General features: G+C 34.0%; 2 protein-coding genes across 5 annotated transcripts; both read right to left on the bottom strand.

Moving 5' to 3' along the window:
* Positions 1-212: 212 nt before the first annotated feature.
* LOC135122734 (ankyrin repeat domain-containing protein 39) lies at positions 213-17787 on the bottom strand. Of its 4 annotated transcripts, none has more exons than XM_064047129.1 (3): positions 17695-17787; positions 627-930; positions 213-576 (listed from the first exon to the last, which is right to left on the bottom strand). In XM_064047129.1, exons 2-3 carry the CDS (start codon positions 919-921, stop codon positions 353-355), a joined length of 519 nt encoding a protein of 172 aa, XP_063903199.1. In that variant the 5' UTR covers positions 922-930; positions 17695-17787; the 3' UTR covers positions 213-352. The 4 variants fall into 4 exon arrangements, with proteins under 4 accessions (XP_063903199.1, XP_063903200.1, XP_063903197.1 ...); XM_064047130.1 differs by lacking the exon at positions 17695-17787 and adding an exon at positions 11289-11419; XM_064047127.1 differs by lacking the exon at positions 17695-17787 and adding an exon at positions 10306-10430.
* On the bottom strand, positions 10687-11282 carry LOC135122736 (uncharacterized). Its single transcript, XM_064047131.1, has one exon. It carries the CDS (start codon positions 11102-11104, stop codon positions 10772-10774), a length of 333 nt encoding a protein of 110 aa, XP_063903201.1. The 5' UTR covers positions 11105-11282; the 3' UTR covers positions 10687-10771.
* Positions 17788-17796: the final 9 nt, after the last annotated feature.

Below are 17796 nucleotides of genomic sequence, written 5' to 3'. Positions count from 1 at the left end.
CCCATACGATTTGTAGCATTCCCTCCCTTGTTTTATTCATATAGAGTATCTAGTCAATTTAAAGGATAGATATTATTATTGGAAACAAGACACATAATGTATGTTTTATTTTTTGTGATATTTTAATGTTTTAAATAAAATAAATTTTTATAAAACGTGTTCTTGTTTTAGGGAAAACGTAGGAAAGGAAATCTGAATTACACACCTAAAAATTCTGGCCTACCATTATTGCGTGTGTCAGTGCAGCCTTTAATAATCTCAATAGTATACTTATTACCCTTTACACTAAACATTAAGATAGGTAAAAAATTATGTTACTTGAATCCACACAAATTTAAAAAACCCATATTGTCTAAGTAAGTAACATGAGCAGCTCAGCACTTTGAACATATTCAACCGGTCGTTTCTTATGGTTATCCACTTCATCCTTCAAACTGGGCTCAATCTTCATCAAATATTTACAAACATCGACATGCTTATTGGCTGCCGCTCTATGCAGAGCCGTTTTGCCATCACTGTCTTTCACAAGACAATTCGCCCGTCTTTCTATTAACAACTTGACAACGTCCAATTTTCCTAAAAAACAAAAATTGCAAATCTGAACATTCCGCGTTCGCAAAAATTACCTACAGTGGCGGCTCGATGCAGTGACGTTGCCTTGCCCTGTGCAGTGGCAGCGTCCACGCATGCGCCTCTGTCCAGTAGTAGCTTGCAAATATTCAAATGGCCGTTTCGGGCGGCATAGTGAAGGGCGGTGTATCCAGCTGCATCCCTCTGATCTACTCGGAAACCTGTTTCTAATAAGTGGAGGGATCTTTCCATGTCACCATACTGAGCTGCAAACCATAGTCCGCGTTCGAATTCTAGTTCATCTAATGACTGTGATACTGAGTTTGGTCCTGAATGTCCGCATTCGCACATTGCGCAGATCTGTAACAAGTTCAAAAATAAATTTATCTACATGTCAGTGTCAAGTGAATGAGTTTTACGGCGATTACTTTGGTCAGGAATATTTATAGAGGTTTAGTAAGCGTAAACACTTTTTGTGATGGGTATTTTATGGATCGTTAAAAGTTGTTTGATTCAAAAATTAGACACGGAATTAAGAATGGGAAACACGCACTGTACAAGCGTAGTTTTTGTAAGAAATGTATGAATGGTTAAATAATACAAAATGGCATTGGCGGCTTACAATTTTATTTTGAGAATTGCCTCGTTTTCGAGAAAGTAACTTGGCATTTTACTATAAACTTCGTCACGAACATAATGAAAATAATGAAACTATAATGAAATAGATATTTCAAGAAATTATACACTATAATTTTCGGAAAGTATGTACTTCCGGGTGATTACAGAATATCCTTGATATAAAAAACCTAGCTACTGATTTTATAGAAAATTACAATTTATTAAAGAAGTTCCATATTCATTAAATAAACTACTCTTATTTGTCACAAAATAAAATTTTACATGAGTACAGAAGGAACCTTTGTAAAAGCAACAAGAAACTGAAGTGAAAACAAGATAAGTTATACAAGTCCGGAGTAGTTTACTATGAAATTGTACTAGGACCACATGTTTAAATAGAATTTATAAAAAGTGTGTTGTTGAAAACATAAAGAAATTTAAGGTTTGTATTTTTTTAACGCTGGCGTATGGCCAGATTACAAGGGCAAATAAGCAATTTTGGCGAAATTTCAAAAAAATACGACGACGATACCGCAATCTCAAGTGAAGATAGAGCGATAGAAGATAAAAAAGTTGAGAATAAAATTATTGACGACTATGGTAGAATTAGAACAACACTTTGGAAGGCCAGATTTTATCACAAAAAGCAATCGATTACCTTTTTTAATTCGCGTTCACAGCGAATTCAAGATTCGGAAACGAAGATAAACGCATAAGATAACCATCGAACCACATTTCCGAATGTTTGTTAAACTGGCAGATTTGTTTTCCCGGGGTGCTGAAGACTCCGAATCGATGGAAAACAGTGGTATTTTGTTTTTATTAAATGCAACATGATTAAATTTGTGCCTTTTACGTTAACGTAGGTGACTGAGGTGACAATTGAAAACAATTTAAAGACTTTTCACTGTATTGTTAGAATTTGATTAGCAAGTTTACTATTTATCCACACAAAGACAATTGAAGTACGTCCCAATGACAGTACATAAGTGATAAAATATCATTATTAATTAAGCTGAAGTTTTATAAGAATGTTTTATGAAGCATATTTTATAGTCACCTGTATCGAATTTGTATTATTGTATCGGAAACATTTTTTTTTAAACAAAAGTTACGTATATCTCCTATGAAATGCTACTGTAGATTATTCATCGTGTTTATATTGTTTATTTCCACGATGGATATTAGAAAATGATTGCTGCATCGGTTGTGACAACCTACATTCAACCCACTCTGTTAGTTTATAGAACAAATGCACACTTAGTAGTTCTTTTAGAAATATTCAAAGCTTTAATATTAGTTATTTAAGTTTCAAGGGCGATGGATGTGTATTATCGGTTATTATAATTTCTTCATGATCAACACAATAATAAAGTAAATCAGATTAATTAAAATACAGGGTGATTAAAAAATCCCTGCATCAAACTTCTGACAATATTGAATGTCAAACTTGAAGAATCAACTTCGTAATTCTGATTTGTTTTAATGAATTGCATATTCTAATAGACAGGTAAACAATTAAGTTATTAATAATTTAATAATAATTTTGCTAGAATACGAATGATAAAGTCATTTTTTTACTGCTGACAGATGTCACTTTGACAATTTTTATCGGAGTTCTAGATTTTTTAACCATTTTTTCGAGTTTTGCAGAGCCGTCTTAACAATGTACCATCGAGCAAATACGTCATTTTTTCATCACCCTGTATAAACTGCATGTAAATTTAGCTGTTGTGGATATAACCCGACGATATAGTAGGAAAAAGTATCTAATTATTATCTAGATATCACAAGGAAAATGTGTGGAGCAACGTAATCAAAAATATCATTTAAGGTCAATGTTTTAGATTTAAAACACCATAGTATATGGACATCGACTGCAGTATTTGAAGTACATGCTAGGAATTCGTGAGGAGTAAAATGAAGTTAGCTAACTAAATTTTGAATCGATTCCTGACTCACCACATGTCAATGCACTTAAATAAATGCACGAACAAATTTGAATTGAAAATGAAATTAGCACACTAACAGTCTGTCGAAAGAAAATGTTCCCATTACCAACAACGTTAAAACTAAAACGACTTTATCTTTTATCACTTTTCTCGCAAATTTACATATTTATCCATTTCATTTTCAAGGTTTTTTACTATCGTCCTGGCGCTTTTTGTGCGCCTTATTACTCTTAACAACCAGACTTGACTGTCAACATTACTTATAACGTCTCGAGAAACAATGTGGGTAAACGTTTAAAAGATCGATCGCACAAATCGGTTATTTACTCAGTACGTAAGAAAAGTAAGCTATTATATGACGATGAACCAGAGTCAAGAAACGACATCACGTGTCACGTACAATTTTTTTCAGAAGCAGTAAATTTGTACAATTTATAAAAGAATTTAAAAATATACATACAATATTTATCTGGGTTTGTACCAGTTAAATTTAAAGTAGGTAGATTTTTTGTGTTTGCAAATTATATCCCAAAAATATAAACTGAATTTAAATCAGGAGTCTTCCTCCTCTTAATGACTAAAATGATATAGAATCTGTATGTAACTATAAATCATTATTTATCGCATTTCAAAAAAAAAAAAAAAATGTGAGTTTAATCTAACAAAAAAGTTACTAAAGAAGTTTTTAACAATTCACTTATTCAATGCTTTAACACAAAGTATGTATGCCGACCTACCAAGGTCGGCAATACGATAACAGGGTCCAATATATACACTTCAAAATAACCTCAGTAGATTTGGCAAGAAATTTTAGAAAAATCGTTATCACACAATGCAATAAATGTGTTTGTCACGGAAATTGCAGTTCGACAACCTAATGGATTACACTCACCTTAGATAATAAATAAAAAAAACATGAAAGTTTACATAGCACTGAGATATGTCTAAGTTTTATGGCAGGTATAAAAGGGTTTCATTAAGTCTGCACACGCAATCCTGTTCTAAACTTATTATTAAATATCACGTTGCATAGTCCAAAGGGTTTCTGAATCGCCTGTGGTCCCAATAACACGGTATCCCAACTGCCCTAGAGCATTCACTACTTGGATAGGGGTGGCCTTCAGCACAATCCCATTGATAACGTCACTTTTATAGTTATTAAAGTGTTTCACAAGAGCAACAGTCTCAGCTTCATTCAGTCCAAAGACAGCACTCTCAGCCGCATGTATCGAAGCTTTCACAGCCACATAGGCATAGGTTCCCGACGACATGAGTAAGCTTGCTGGTGTCTCCATATCACTGGTCACAACTAACTATAAATCTAATCTCAAAGATTCGACACTGAATTTATTACTTAATCCTCTTTCAATTCAGCGGCGCCGGATACGTCACAAACAGGGGGTTTCTGGCACGGAAAAGGCCTTGCGCATTGTCCACGTGTATTTACTGCCCTGTTCGACCGACGTTGAAGACGAAACCACCATTTTACACCCCAAAACTTCTAACCTCTAAAGCAGTGAGGCCAACGTAAGATCCTGTATGCAAATATAGGTGCAATCGTTGCAATAGTCCTACATACGAAATACATGCGGCTTAGAATTTGTTTTGCTGGAAAATTGTGTTCATGGGGCATACCCACTTCCTTTTCGTTGAAAACGTTTGGTTTTTCACTATTTAACACTTTGTGGTTAACCAAACGATTAATGTGAATTATTTTTCCCAAATTAATTAAAAACTAATATAAAAATTGGTCTAAAGTTATTTTGATAGAACTTCCCTCACCCCTGGAGCGTTGTTCCACAAATCCCGGTTCTTGAAAAAAATTATAAAATTTGATTTTGTGATTTTAGTTTTGTGTTAACTATACACACGATACGGATGTGTCTACTTTTCTGGCACATCGAAAATTTGATATCTATATTGCGCTTATATCTCGAAAGAATTCGACTATTAGCGCGTTCAGATTACAAGCATCAGCGGTTAAAAGAAAATGAAATTTGACTGATTTTGTTTCCTCAACGCAGCAGAGAGGATTAATTAACTACACACAGTTTTTCTTCCCGAAAACACTTATAAATTTGAAGAACATTTTTTCGAATTATAAGAGGACGTCATCATTTTTTGAGGCCATAAATGAATAAATTTTGATGCTTCCTAAAACCTTAAAAACGTTTCCAAGATTTTAAAGCATTTCAAAATTAAATTGTAAAATATAATTTTGAATTTTTCTAGGCAGACAGAAACGAAAGACTTATAGTGAACCAAGAGTTATAAGGTTATATGGCCATCATAAAATCATCCCATTGTGTCGAAGTTAAGTTGTTTACAATAGAAAAGGTTTTAGGGTCGTAAATAACGTGTCCACTGCAGTTCGACCGGCTCTTGTGGTTTCGTTCAGGGGCGGCTTTCACTAAATATGAAAATCCACCACTCCACTATTTCTTTACTACCTGCAGCCGCTGAGGGTTCCGAAATAACCACTCGCTTTGAAAGCCGGCCCTGTTAAATATGAGCAAGAAATGTTTAGAAGATAATTTATTGGCAACCGGTAAGCTTAGTGCGAACCACACAAAGGGGGTATTTATTTGCGGTCAACTACTTTTATGATGGCCATATAACCTTATAGGTCTTGGTTCACTATACTTTTTCGTACTCTAGGGGTCATGAAACGTCAAGAAAACGTAAAAATAGCCATTCGTCCGATGGAGTCCATAATATTTTCTTAGCTGACGCCCAGGAAGCAAAAATGGGCTTGAAAATTTGTATTTGGGTTTAAATTGTAAATAAAAATACAAAATTAATAATAAAAAATTAATAATAGCAAAAGGCGGAGCGAAAACCTTAGTTCTCTCAGTAACCTCGCAAATTGAAAACACACCAGATGTTAACTTGACTGTTACTTAAAAAGATTCACCATTTTATTTGTAAAACAATGAATGTCGTGACCGGAAATTGCAATTTTATTGTATATTTTTTGTACTAATTTTATATACATATTTAGTAAAAAGGTTGAGGTCGAACTCCACATTTATAAATGTCCAATTAATTTCAGAGATATCCGATCCATAAACAATTTTATATATTTAGATTTCTTTACGTCAATTAACAGTACAAAGTTTCAAAATTTTGTTTTCTAAAATAACTAATATAATGAAACGAGTAAACCGGACGAAGAATTTTAAAATTGTTTAAAGCATTTTATCCAACAAATTCCGATGAAATGCACCACTGAAAAAATTGGGCAAAAGTTATTTCAAGAGAACTTCCCTCTCCCCTAATATACCGTAAAAACGATATACAAGAGATAAAAAAGAGCCATATTATTATAATCTGTGACTTTTTGTTTTTTAATTTGGATGCCTAGGGGAAAACTAAAAGCGGATTAAAACACAAGTGTAGGAGTATATTACTGCATAACACTGAGACAATTTTAATAAAGGAAGTTTTGAGATGTCTTCAAATTGTTGGTGGGGATGATTACTTAAATTCTGGTTAGCGTTTTACCATCTACATAATATTCCTAATATACACACAAAATTTGACAACAAAGCCGGTCCAGTAGTTTCGGCGATTATCTGTCAATAAAAATCGACACGAACGACGAACAGACAGACGGAAACGGTAGACTACTTTTTTCTTACTTTAGGATCATGAAACGTTGAGAACATGAAAGTAGCCAGTCGAAAATGTGGAAAACATGTCTTTATAATAACAATGATAAAATAAGAATTATAATATTCAGAATATTTTGTTCGATTGTGGTTTAATTAATAATTTTAGTCCTGCGTTTTTAGGAAACAAACTCATTCAAATCAAACTAGTTTCTACGTGACATTCTTTCGATGTATAGACATAAATAAACATTTGAGCTTCAGACTGCTATTACCTAGTGCTGAAGGACATTTTATCACCTTAGTTATGTGTTTTAAATATATTCTACATTGTCCATGCGGCGGAAAGGCTGCGGGGGTGTTATTTATGCCGCTGGTTTTTACTTTATTACTTTTACTTTAATTAAATTTTATAATTGTTTTAAAGAGTTGGATTTGTCGGATTATACTTATAGCTTTCGACCAATTTTTTATTGATCAAATTAAGAACCATTTGTAGAAAATATGAGAACAGCCCCGTATTTATTTAATTATGATCAAATAAGAATAATAATTTTAGTCCTCTGTTTTAAGGAAGCAACTCATTCTAATTAAAGAAATTTTTACGTGACATTCTTCCGATGTATAAACATAAATAATCGAAGTTAAGCATGCACACTGATAATAATACACTCTTTTCCGTTGTTTATTTGGTTTAAATATATTTCATATGTCCGTATGTCTGCGAACGGTATCTCCTTGGAATTTGCGCCCTAGCGGCGCAGGTGGTTCGAGGTGTCATTTACATCACTGGTTTTTAATATAAGTATAGAGGTTGTCAGAAAACATTTTTTTTTTTAAAAAGCGAAATTTATTGGACTGTACTTCAAGAGTAAAGTACTTCTGTCGAGGTAATCTTTGACCAATTTTTAATAAATAATATGTACGGTTGTGAACAGTGAATTTCGTCCACCCAATTTCTTTGATAGAAAAAAACTCTAAATTAGCCCTTAGATCTTTCTAACCTTTTTTTGTCATTTCGACATAAAGGGGCAAACATTTTTTTATACGATAACTAACACTAGACCGCGATAAGCCCAAAAGTGTAGCGACATCCCGTCTTGGAAAAGGGATATTAGTTTACCTTCATTAAAATAACTAATCGATGGCAGGTTCGAAGCTAAATTAAATTTGGCAATACTTACGTCAGTCATCATGACAATAAAGCACCGACTACAGTGAATTTTTGTGAATTCGCGTGAATTGTGTGGACGAAATTCACTGTCCGCGACTGTACTACTGTAAAAAATTATTCCTAATTCTTAATTCTAAATATACACCGCCGTTTTTATTCGAACCTTTTTCCATTTACTGTTTAAAAGGTGAATCAATGCCATCGCATCGAATTTCTTTTTTCTATATTTCCACATTACTACAGTGATTACAATTATTGCATGTACTTCGAAATCACCCTGTATTGTTAGAAACTTACGTGAATATACAAATATATTCACAGGCGTGTTCTAGAACTTAATTTTTTAATATCTCCTGAGACTACCTTTTAAAAAAATATCTCTACTTAGTGAGACGAAAATAACAGAACAGGACTTACTGGAGCGAAAAGATGAACGTATGAACTATATTTCCAGAAAGTTTCAAATTTGTATTTTTTCCTCGACATACCGATTTCAGAGGGTAAATTAGACTATTTCTGAAAGTTTGCACATTTCAGACATTTTTTCCTCCAGGAAAATATTAGTCCTGGAACTTAAAACTTCCGTTACATTTTCTATTGTACGAGTATTAAATGCCTAAAAAATGAACTGTTTCAGATCAATAGTGTTGGCACAGGAGCCAGTTGAAAATCACCAAAATCAGGAAATTATAACGAAGATTCAGTAGCCCACCATGCATTAATGACTTGTCCAGATAGGGTAGTCACATTATTGTTATTATTATTATTATTGAAAGCACATTTCTTAGGCAGTAAAATAAAGTTATAATCATTTCAGCACGTGTCATACAAAAAATTTGTCATCTAAAAAAATAAGTGACGCAGGTTTTTCACATTGGCTACCATTGGCAACGACCCAGAAACGGTCAACTTGACCTCCGCTGGCCTGCTGCAGAAGGGTCAATTCATATTTATTAAACTCATTACTTGAATTTGGTTTGTATTTAATATTTTAACCCCGATAGTATCCGTATTCCAAACGTCTGCGATACGCCACTGGAGTGTGAATTGTCATATCCGGATTCTATTTGGAAAACGAGCCTTCTCCAACTGTTCCAAATAAGAATATATTACTACTTGGCAAAAATGTATGTACCAATGTCAAAAATATTACTATTAGGGGTATGTACAATCGGTGGACATATAAAACTGGTACAAATTGTCATAAAAATTATAAGGAAAATAAAAAAATTATCTTGTGTAAATCTGTCTTTTTCACGTTTATGTTATGCTATGACAGATGGATAACGCATATTTGACCGGCAACGGTCCCGGGAATCAAACTTGATACACATTAGGAAATTTTTCTTTGTACCATCAGTTTTATATGTCTACCGATTGTACCTACTTGTTTGAACTCCATCACAAATTTGTAAGAATAAGTAAGGCACCATCAGGTATTATTTAACCGTTTCAGAAAAAAATTTGAATCTAATCCAATCACAGTAGCTTTTTTTACCTTTTTACCTGTATACCTAGGCAATCATGTAACAACACCCAGTGTATGTACTTTATTCACCTATATACCAAAGTAATGTGATAACAATGTATATATATGTTACAGTTAAAGTGAATACTCGGCTAGTTTCCAAACTAACTGGTTGTTATGCAAACTAACCAAGTCGCTAGTTATTATAGACGAAAAACTATTTTCTCTTACATTAGCAGGGTTTCTTGGTTAATTTTTAAACTGCCCAGCTAGTTTATAAACTACCGTACAAGTTTGGATAATTTAAATACTTTTTTTAAAGTACATAAATTAACCGAAATAATTGGTTAGTTTACAAACCAGCCACTTTGTTCTGGTTAAAATAAGAACTTTTTCTCTAGTACGATAAAATAACCAATGAATTGTATCATTGCCTGCATTGAACACTAAAACAACTGTCTGTTTGCATACTAACTGCCTAAAATATGATACAATTCGTTAGTTATTTTATCGTACTAGAGAAAAAGTTCTTATTTTAACCAGAACAAAGTGGCTGGTTTGTAAACTAACCAATTATTTCGGTTAATTTATGTACTTTAAAAAAAGTATGTAAATTATCCAAACTTGTACGGTAGTTTATAAACTAGCTGGGCAGTTTACAAATTAACCAAGAAACCCTGCTAATGTAAGAGAAAATAGTTTTTCGTCTATAATAACTAGCGACTTGGTTAGTTTGCATAACAACCGGATAGTTTGGAAACTAGCCGAGTATTCACTTTAACCGTAACATATACATTTCAAATGAACCTTATCGTCGATTTGGCAGGAAATTTTAGAAAAATCATAACCACACAACGCAATAAATGTTTGTCACGAAAATTACGATTAGACAAAATACTGGGTTACACTCACCTTAGATAATAAATTAAAAAATATGAAAGTTTACATAGCACTGAGATATGCCACGGTTTTATAGCAGATATAAAAGAGTTTCATTAAGTCTGCACACGCAATCCTGTTGTAAACTCATTATTAAATATCACGTTGCATAGTCCAAACGATTTCTGCCTCGCCTGTGGTCCCAACAACACGATATCCCAACTGCCCTAAAGCATTCACAACTTGCATAGGAGCCGCCTTCAGCAGAATCCCATTGATAACGTCCTTCTTGTAGTTATCAAAACGTTTCACAAGGGCAACAGTTTCAGCTTCGTTTAACCCAAAGACAGCACTATCAGCAGCATGTATCGAAGCTTTCACAGCCACATAGGCGTAGGTTCCGGACGACATTAGTAAGCTTGCTGGTATCTCCATATCACAAGTCACGACTGACTATAAATCTAATCTAAAAGATTTGACACTGTGTACTTATGACTTATTAATCTTCTTTGAGTTCAGCGGCGGCGGACACGTCACCAACAGGGGGCTCTGGCTCGGAAAAATCCTTGCGCATTGTCCACATGTACTCGTTGTAGTCTTGTTTGACCGACGTAGAGGACGAAGCCACCACTTTGTACCCCAAAACCTCTAAAGCCGTGAGGATAACACACGGGTGTTGCATGTAAACAATGGTGCAATCGTCGCAGTAGCCCCCAGAAGCGAAGCGGTTTAATTGTTCGATGTCTGCGGCTTTGAGGCCTGAAACGAGCACTCGCCAAGGGTAACGTTGTCCGTAGGCCGCCAAATTGCCGCGCACCAAGATATAGGGCATTGGGGCACGCCTCCTTTTACGATAACGGATAACGCTTGATTACTGATAATATGACGCACTTTGGGGCGCCGATAACATGGTTTGTCGATATGTTGCACGCTTATCACATTGTTCGAAAGCCGGAAGCTTCCGGACGGAACTGGGGGCGATAGTCAAGAAAACAACTCAAACGTGTACAACATACCTTCTCGAACTGAAGCGAGAACGGAGTGTGTGCAGGTGCAGAGGCGTGCAGGGTGGGATTTTCATTGGTGCTTTCGTCAAGTGGAATTAACTTCACGTCGTCAAGGTCTGCGTTGGCATTGTTTCAAAATTAGGCTGTTTGATTATGGATGAAGTTGGCCGAAAACTATTAAATTCATTGTTAATTCTGGGAATAAAGGCTTAATTTATTGCATGGGCGCCGACTTTACGGTGTTCTGGGAGTCGGATTCCAACAAAAAATCTAGTGGGAAATTTAGAATGTCTTCTGTTATCTGTTGTTCTGTTAACAATGTTAGAAAAATTAATGCTATAATGCTATATACACAGTATGTACAGCAACAGTTGGCAAACAATTCCTTTTTGCACTTTTTTTGGTACTATGGGACATGGAATTCTGGGCAGTCTGTTCTTGTCAATGTAAATGCACCTTTAGCGTCAATATGATTGATATTTTCGAAAAAACTGTCAAATTAACTTTGAAATGTATCAGTTGGTTCTACGTACATGCCAGCTGTATCAATTTTTAACAAATCTCGAGCAGTAGCTGCATGTTAATATAATTGAAACAGATTTAACAAAACTTCAACTTTGTCAGTGTCAAAATGAGAAATACGCCAGACAGTAAAAGCGTGGTTATGAATAGCTAAGGCCTGGTTTAGAAATTTTGACAATTGTGTGACACCTCTGCCCAGTTTTCAGTGCCCCCAATGGTAATGTGTTTCAGTAATGACCATTTTTTGGAGAAATCCTTGTTCGTGTTTGTCAATTGTCATTTACGTTGCAAAAATTTGGTGAAAAAAGTTCAAACTGTATTTTAACCGTGGTACATACACACGTTCTATGAAACAAATTCACGTTAAGTACTACACTATTGAAAAAATAAAAAAGTGGGTATTCTATTTGACGTATCTATAAAACGTGGCACATTGTAATAGTTGAAAAAAGAAGTTCAGTCATTTTCGGAAAAACTGGTACATAACATCAAAGATTCATTTTATATTTTTCTACATCCTTCCAACTTTCAAATAGGTACCTATTTATCTTTTCGAATAAGGGAGATATTAAAAGGGCATGTGTAAATTGAGACGCTGCTACTTAAACTACTTAAAAATACTCCATTCTATTCGAAAAGAAAACGTTGACGTTATTTCCGAAAATAGTAGGTAAAGGTGATATATATAAAGTTTTAACTTGAAAATGTAATCAATTTGAATTTCTAAGGAAGTGTTTGGTTCCCACTGCGTTATTACAGATGTTTCATTATTTATTAAAACTTTGGAACACGAAAAGTTTCCAAGTGAGTTATTGCACGATAGCAAAAGATAAAAGGGATACGTAATTTTCTTATATTTTTCCCATAAAATCCGAAGATCTTAGGTGTGTTAAAAGTAGAAATCCCTGTATTGTCCGTTTATAACAGCACTATACTTTTTCTATTGTTAATTAATAAGTTAATTCTTCGCAAACATCACCGAACCACATACTTACGAAATATTATCAAGGTATACGTCACACAGATTACCACAAATCGACTTATTTTAATTTAAATAATTCCGTGGAACAGCCATCTATAAATACGAGTTTCTCGAATGTAATTGGATTAAAAGCAATAAATAATAGTTTAAAAAACTAAAAAAACACGCTTTTATTGCTAATCGAACTAAAAACTAGAAAATAATTTTTAATGACAGAGTTTAATATTACAGTAGTAGAAGATCAAACAATCAATCATAATAAATCACCTCAAATTAAAATTATAATAAAATTTAAGTTATTAACAGAATAATTCAATTCAGAGTAAAAAGCGTGGGGTGCTTGATATTTTAAATATTACAATCATTCTATTGGCAACTATCTATGAGAGGATAGTTATGAACCGCAGTAAAATGCACCCCACGCTTTTTACTCTGAATTGAATTATTCTGTTAATAACTTAAATTTTATTATAATTTTAATTTGAGGTGATTTATTATGATTGATTGTTTGATCTTCTACTACTGTAATATTAAACTCTGTCATTAAAAATTATTTTCTAGTTTTTAGTTCGATTAGCAATAAAAGCGTGTTTTTTTAGTTTTTTAAACTATTATTTATTTTTCATTTTTTAGTCTGCGACAAATTCATAAATTGGGGAATTAATTACTTATTTAGATTTTTCTAGAAAGAACCACTCAGTGGTCTCCGTATGATCGATCAACGGGAATTAGTTCGAAATCAATCGCCCTCACGGACCAACGGGACACAATTCATCATTGTGGTTAGTTTTACCCCCCAAATAGTTAATTTTCCTCCATGTTTGTATTTCTGTTTGTATATAGCTTTATCTCTTTTACTCCACTACACAGGATCCATAAAAGAATTTATAAATCCTGGCGGTCCTAATAAGGATAATGGGAAACTGTTTTCAAATTATTGCATTGTCATCGATCCTTGAGACGTGTGCAAAGTTTCAAGATGATCAGACTTTTAGAAACCGATGAAAATTAAGCTCAAAGATTCCGTTACATACATACATAGATACAACCCAAGCTAATAAAAGCGTGATAAAAAGAGGCGTGTCTTACGTGTTGTGACTGAAAAATATTCATATAGTATATGACTTCTTGTGGTATTTAACAATATCGCGGTAAACCAAAAAATATCATCAAATACAGTAAAATAATAATAATAATAATTATAATAATGGTTTTAGAGAAAACTATGACTCAAAATTGTGAAGTAGTCAAAAATATTTTTAAAAACAGCGTGAAACAGTGACTAAGGGCCACGTAATTCTGTTAAGTAATTGGTTTACTAACATTTTATTCACATAACAGAAGAGATTACCGGATGATTACAAAAATAGCTATATAAAAATTTAAGGTCACTTGACCTAGTTACTTTTTGTTTAGTGATGAGTGTAGCGAAAATACTTGTTAAAATTAAAAGTACAGTCGCGACCAGTAGGTTCAACACATACTTCCAAATTTAAACAAAATTAATGCTTTGTTTGACAAATCAAACAATTTCGACAAAGTTACTCTCCTGTTTTTCAAATCAAGAACGTACATTCAAACTGCTATTAGGATATTAATAGTTATTTACGTGGCAAGCTTAGTAAATTAGCCTTTACGGGCGAGCCGGAATGTTTGCAGGGCGAGCGACGTAGGAGCGAGCTCTGTAATCCGGTGAGCCCCAGTAAAGGCTAGTTGCAAGCGAGCTGCGTACAACGTTTTACTTCCTCTTGCTGAAAATCCTGAAAATGAACAACTTTGGCATCTCTAGAAATTTTACTTGAAATTACAGTCATAGAAATTGAATTGTTTGAAAATAACGGGACTGTCAATTTGTAAATTCGATTAATAATTTAAATAGTTTAATTTTGTTTCTGAGCTCTGTTAATTGTGGAATTCGATGAAGATGAAGAGTTTGAAGGTGATTTTAACGTTAGTATTAGCACAGTATTAGTGAGATTAAGAAAAAGGCCGACGCAGCGAATGTGTGTTTGATTCCGGTGCTGTCATGATAACGTTTTACAGGCAAGGTGCCTGTAAAGCTGCCACGGTAACGCTTTACAGGCAGGGTGCGTGTAAAGGCTAATTTACCGAGTTAGTTCAGACGACAGTAAACGAGCTTTAACAAGACAAGAGGAAGTAAAAAAAATTACTTCGTTATGTTAAATGCTCCGGTTTTCTATGACCACGACTGTACGTCTAATTTGGTTTGCAATTTCACTAAAGGGAAATTGTTTAAACAAACAAAAAAATGGTCGAAGGCTATTTCAACTGAACTTCCCCCGCCTTTGAAGTATAATCTGACAAATCCAGCTCTTTAAAAAAATTATAAAATTTTATTTTACGATTTTCGTTTTAAAATAACCGCTGTAAAGTAAAAACCAGAGGCATACATAACACACCCGCAATTCCTGCGCCATACGGACAATGTAAAATATATTTAAAGCACTTAACTAACGGGATAAAATGTCCTTCAGCACTAGGTAATAGCAATCTGAAGTTGAAGTGTTTATTTATGGTTATACATCGAAAGAATGTCACGTACAAATTAGTTTGATTTGGATGAGTTTATTTTCTCAAAACACAGGACTAAAATTATTAATTAAACCGCAATCGAACAAAATGTTGTGAATATTACAATACTTATTTTAACATTATTATATAAAGACGTGCGTATTAACACATTTTCGAGAAAATGGAGTGATTCGTTCTTAATTTGACCAATAAAAAATTTGTTATGACGTCATAAACATCGATAATACACAATGCGAGAGAGAGAAAAAAAAAAGAAAAAAAAAAAAACGAATGGCCAAGCTTGGAATCGAATAGGGAAAAAACGGTTAGGGAAAAACACTTATACCTAGAAGTACATTGTTGTATAGCAGTTAAATCAAATAAACATAAAATTCTTTAAAATAACGTCATCAAATTCTTGATGGGGAGGATCAGCAAAACTTTGGTTAGCATTTAACCATCTGCATGATATTTCTAATACAAATAAAAAATTTAACAACAATCGGTCTAGCAGTTTTGGAGATGACGTGTCTAATAAAAATGGATACAAACACCAGACAGACAGACAGACATACAGACAGACGGAAACGGGAGACTACCTTTTCGTGCTGTAGGGGTGGGTCATGAAACGTCGAAAAAATATAAAAATCAGGTGTGTTAACCCAAACATCCCGTCATAATTTGTTATGTGAACAAAATTTTAAACTCGCGAAAAACTCAAAAATTTAGCATTGAATTATGATCGTCAACAAAGTGGAACCCTACGTTGTGTGTTTTTAATGGCGGAATACTATGAAATACAAAGTGGGGAACCATGAGGTTGGAAAAGTGTCCCTAAATCAGACACAAAACATAGAGGACAAAAATCGTTTATCCGGTTTCGCGGTGTTGTTTTTTTTTCTCTCAGCGCGAAATTTTAATTCAAACTGGGACACTACAATGTAAATGTCCGTATAAAAACTTAACTTTTACTTAAATTATTACATTATTCACACTTCTCACTCGATATTTAAAATAGTTCGTTTATGGCATTTAAATTAATCTTAAAAGTTGTCCCATTTTGGGAGAAAAGACCTTGAAAATGTTCATCATTTAAGCTGATATGTATTATCATAGATTCGAAAATGTTGTTTAAAGTTCTTGCTGCAGTGTGGTGTAACGGACATTTGTTTGCTATGTAGTTTCGGTGGTTTAATTAAACATCATCAGAATTTCGGGAGCACAAATTTCAGATTAATACGGTTACCTGTATAAAAGGCATGAATCTGAAACCGGACAGTTTTCTGACTTGTTCTAACTTAACAACTGTCGGGACGTTTGTAACCAACAATTATAGAATGAACAAGTTGAAGTTCATCGGTCAATTGCCACAGTGTCGTGGGGGGAAATTTTAAGACAATTATACAGGCATTTTCTATTCCGTTTCCATTGGAATGAGCAGGTCTTCCGGTCTGGTAGCAAGTGGATGTCGCGGTTAATTATGCAACAGCCCTTGCCCCACGAGGATGAGTATGTGTTGTAACTCGTGAATCTCGCAATACAGAGTAACGCTGAAAACTGAGCAGAGCTCGATCGCCTTGATCAGAACCATCGATTCCGTAACCGTGATCTATAATTGGAGTTCCCATATAGTCTTTGGCTTCCATCACACCACCGTAATAACTTGTGTATTACCATCCACTAACTTTAATGACGATTGTTTTCCGTTGGGTATTTAAATTTGTGGTATCACACAATAGCTGTATCGATTGGTAATATTTGATTTGCCCTCCATATTTTGCATTTTATTTAATGTCAATTTCCGGTTTGCATTTGGACGCATCCCACCATAAAAAAGTGGAGTTCCATTTTGTTAACCACAGTTCAAGATAACAGTTTGAATTTTTCGCGGGTTTTTAAATTTCTTCACGTATCTCATTTTGGCGGCATGTTTGGACCAACACAGTGCTTTTACTGAAATTAGGGAAATCAAACTGTGAAATGTTAAACATGTAACGTCTTAAACACCATATTTCTTAAATTTAAAGTTGAAAATTTTTTTTTTAATAATAACTAAAGGAGAATAAAAACAAAAAAATTAAACAGAAAAATTTGGGTATCCAGGAACTTTAAAAATTTTTCAGATAATAAAATATTTACCACAATTCCAATCTGCACCCTACGATTTCAAAAGAAATAAAAAGTTGGCACGCCACTGGTCGATGAAACTGCTTCACAGTGTAAACAGAGAGCTCTAAATAAACTTACCCGACAGCGCTCTTAGTAGCGGTAAAAACGGTTTCAGAAATAACAACAAGTAATAAAAGCAGTGTTACGATGAAAATAATGATCGTCCCACTTTGTTTAGTCTTAATTTTAAAAGTCAACAAACAATCTTACCGTAACTTTTGAAGCCGCAAAGTAACGACGTGATGATGTTTTTCTCACAAATAGGTAAAATAGGTTTTCCCAGCATCAGCTGCTTTATGTCATCGTCCTGTC

The sequence above is a fragment of the Zophobas morio genome, unplaced genomic scaffold (genome assembly GCF_036711695.1).
Source record: "Zophobas morio isolate AGI-343-1 ecotype UQ-CSIRO unplaced genomic scaffold, CSIRO_AGI_Zmor_V1 ptg000005l, whole genome shotgun sequence".
Classification (NCBI taxonomy): domain Eukaryota; kingdom Metazoa; phylum Arthropoda; class Insecta; order Coleoptera; family Tenebrionidae; genus Zophobas; species Zophobas morio.
The sequence above is the reverse complement of the archived record's forward strand: the minus strand, read 5'-3'. Positions and strand labels throughout refer to the sequence as shown.

What these genes read in the sequence shown, in the direction of transcription:
- LOC135122734 (XM_064047129.1), bottom strand. Translation starts at nt 921, where the DNA reads ATGTGCGAATGCGGACATTCAGGACCAAACTCAGTATCACAGTCATTA. An exon ending in GCATCGAGCCGCCACTGTAG is followed by an intron (nt 577 to 626) that starts GTAATTTTTGCG and finishes TTTGTTTTTTAG; the next exon opens with GAAAATTGGACGTTGTCAAG.
- LOC135122736 (XM_064047131.1), bottom strand. Translation starts at nt 11,104, where the DNA reads ATGCCCTATATCTTGGTGCGCGGCAATTTGGCGGCCTACGGACAACGT.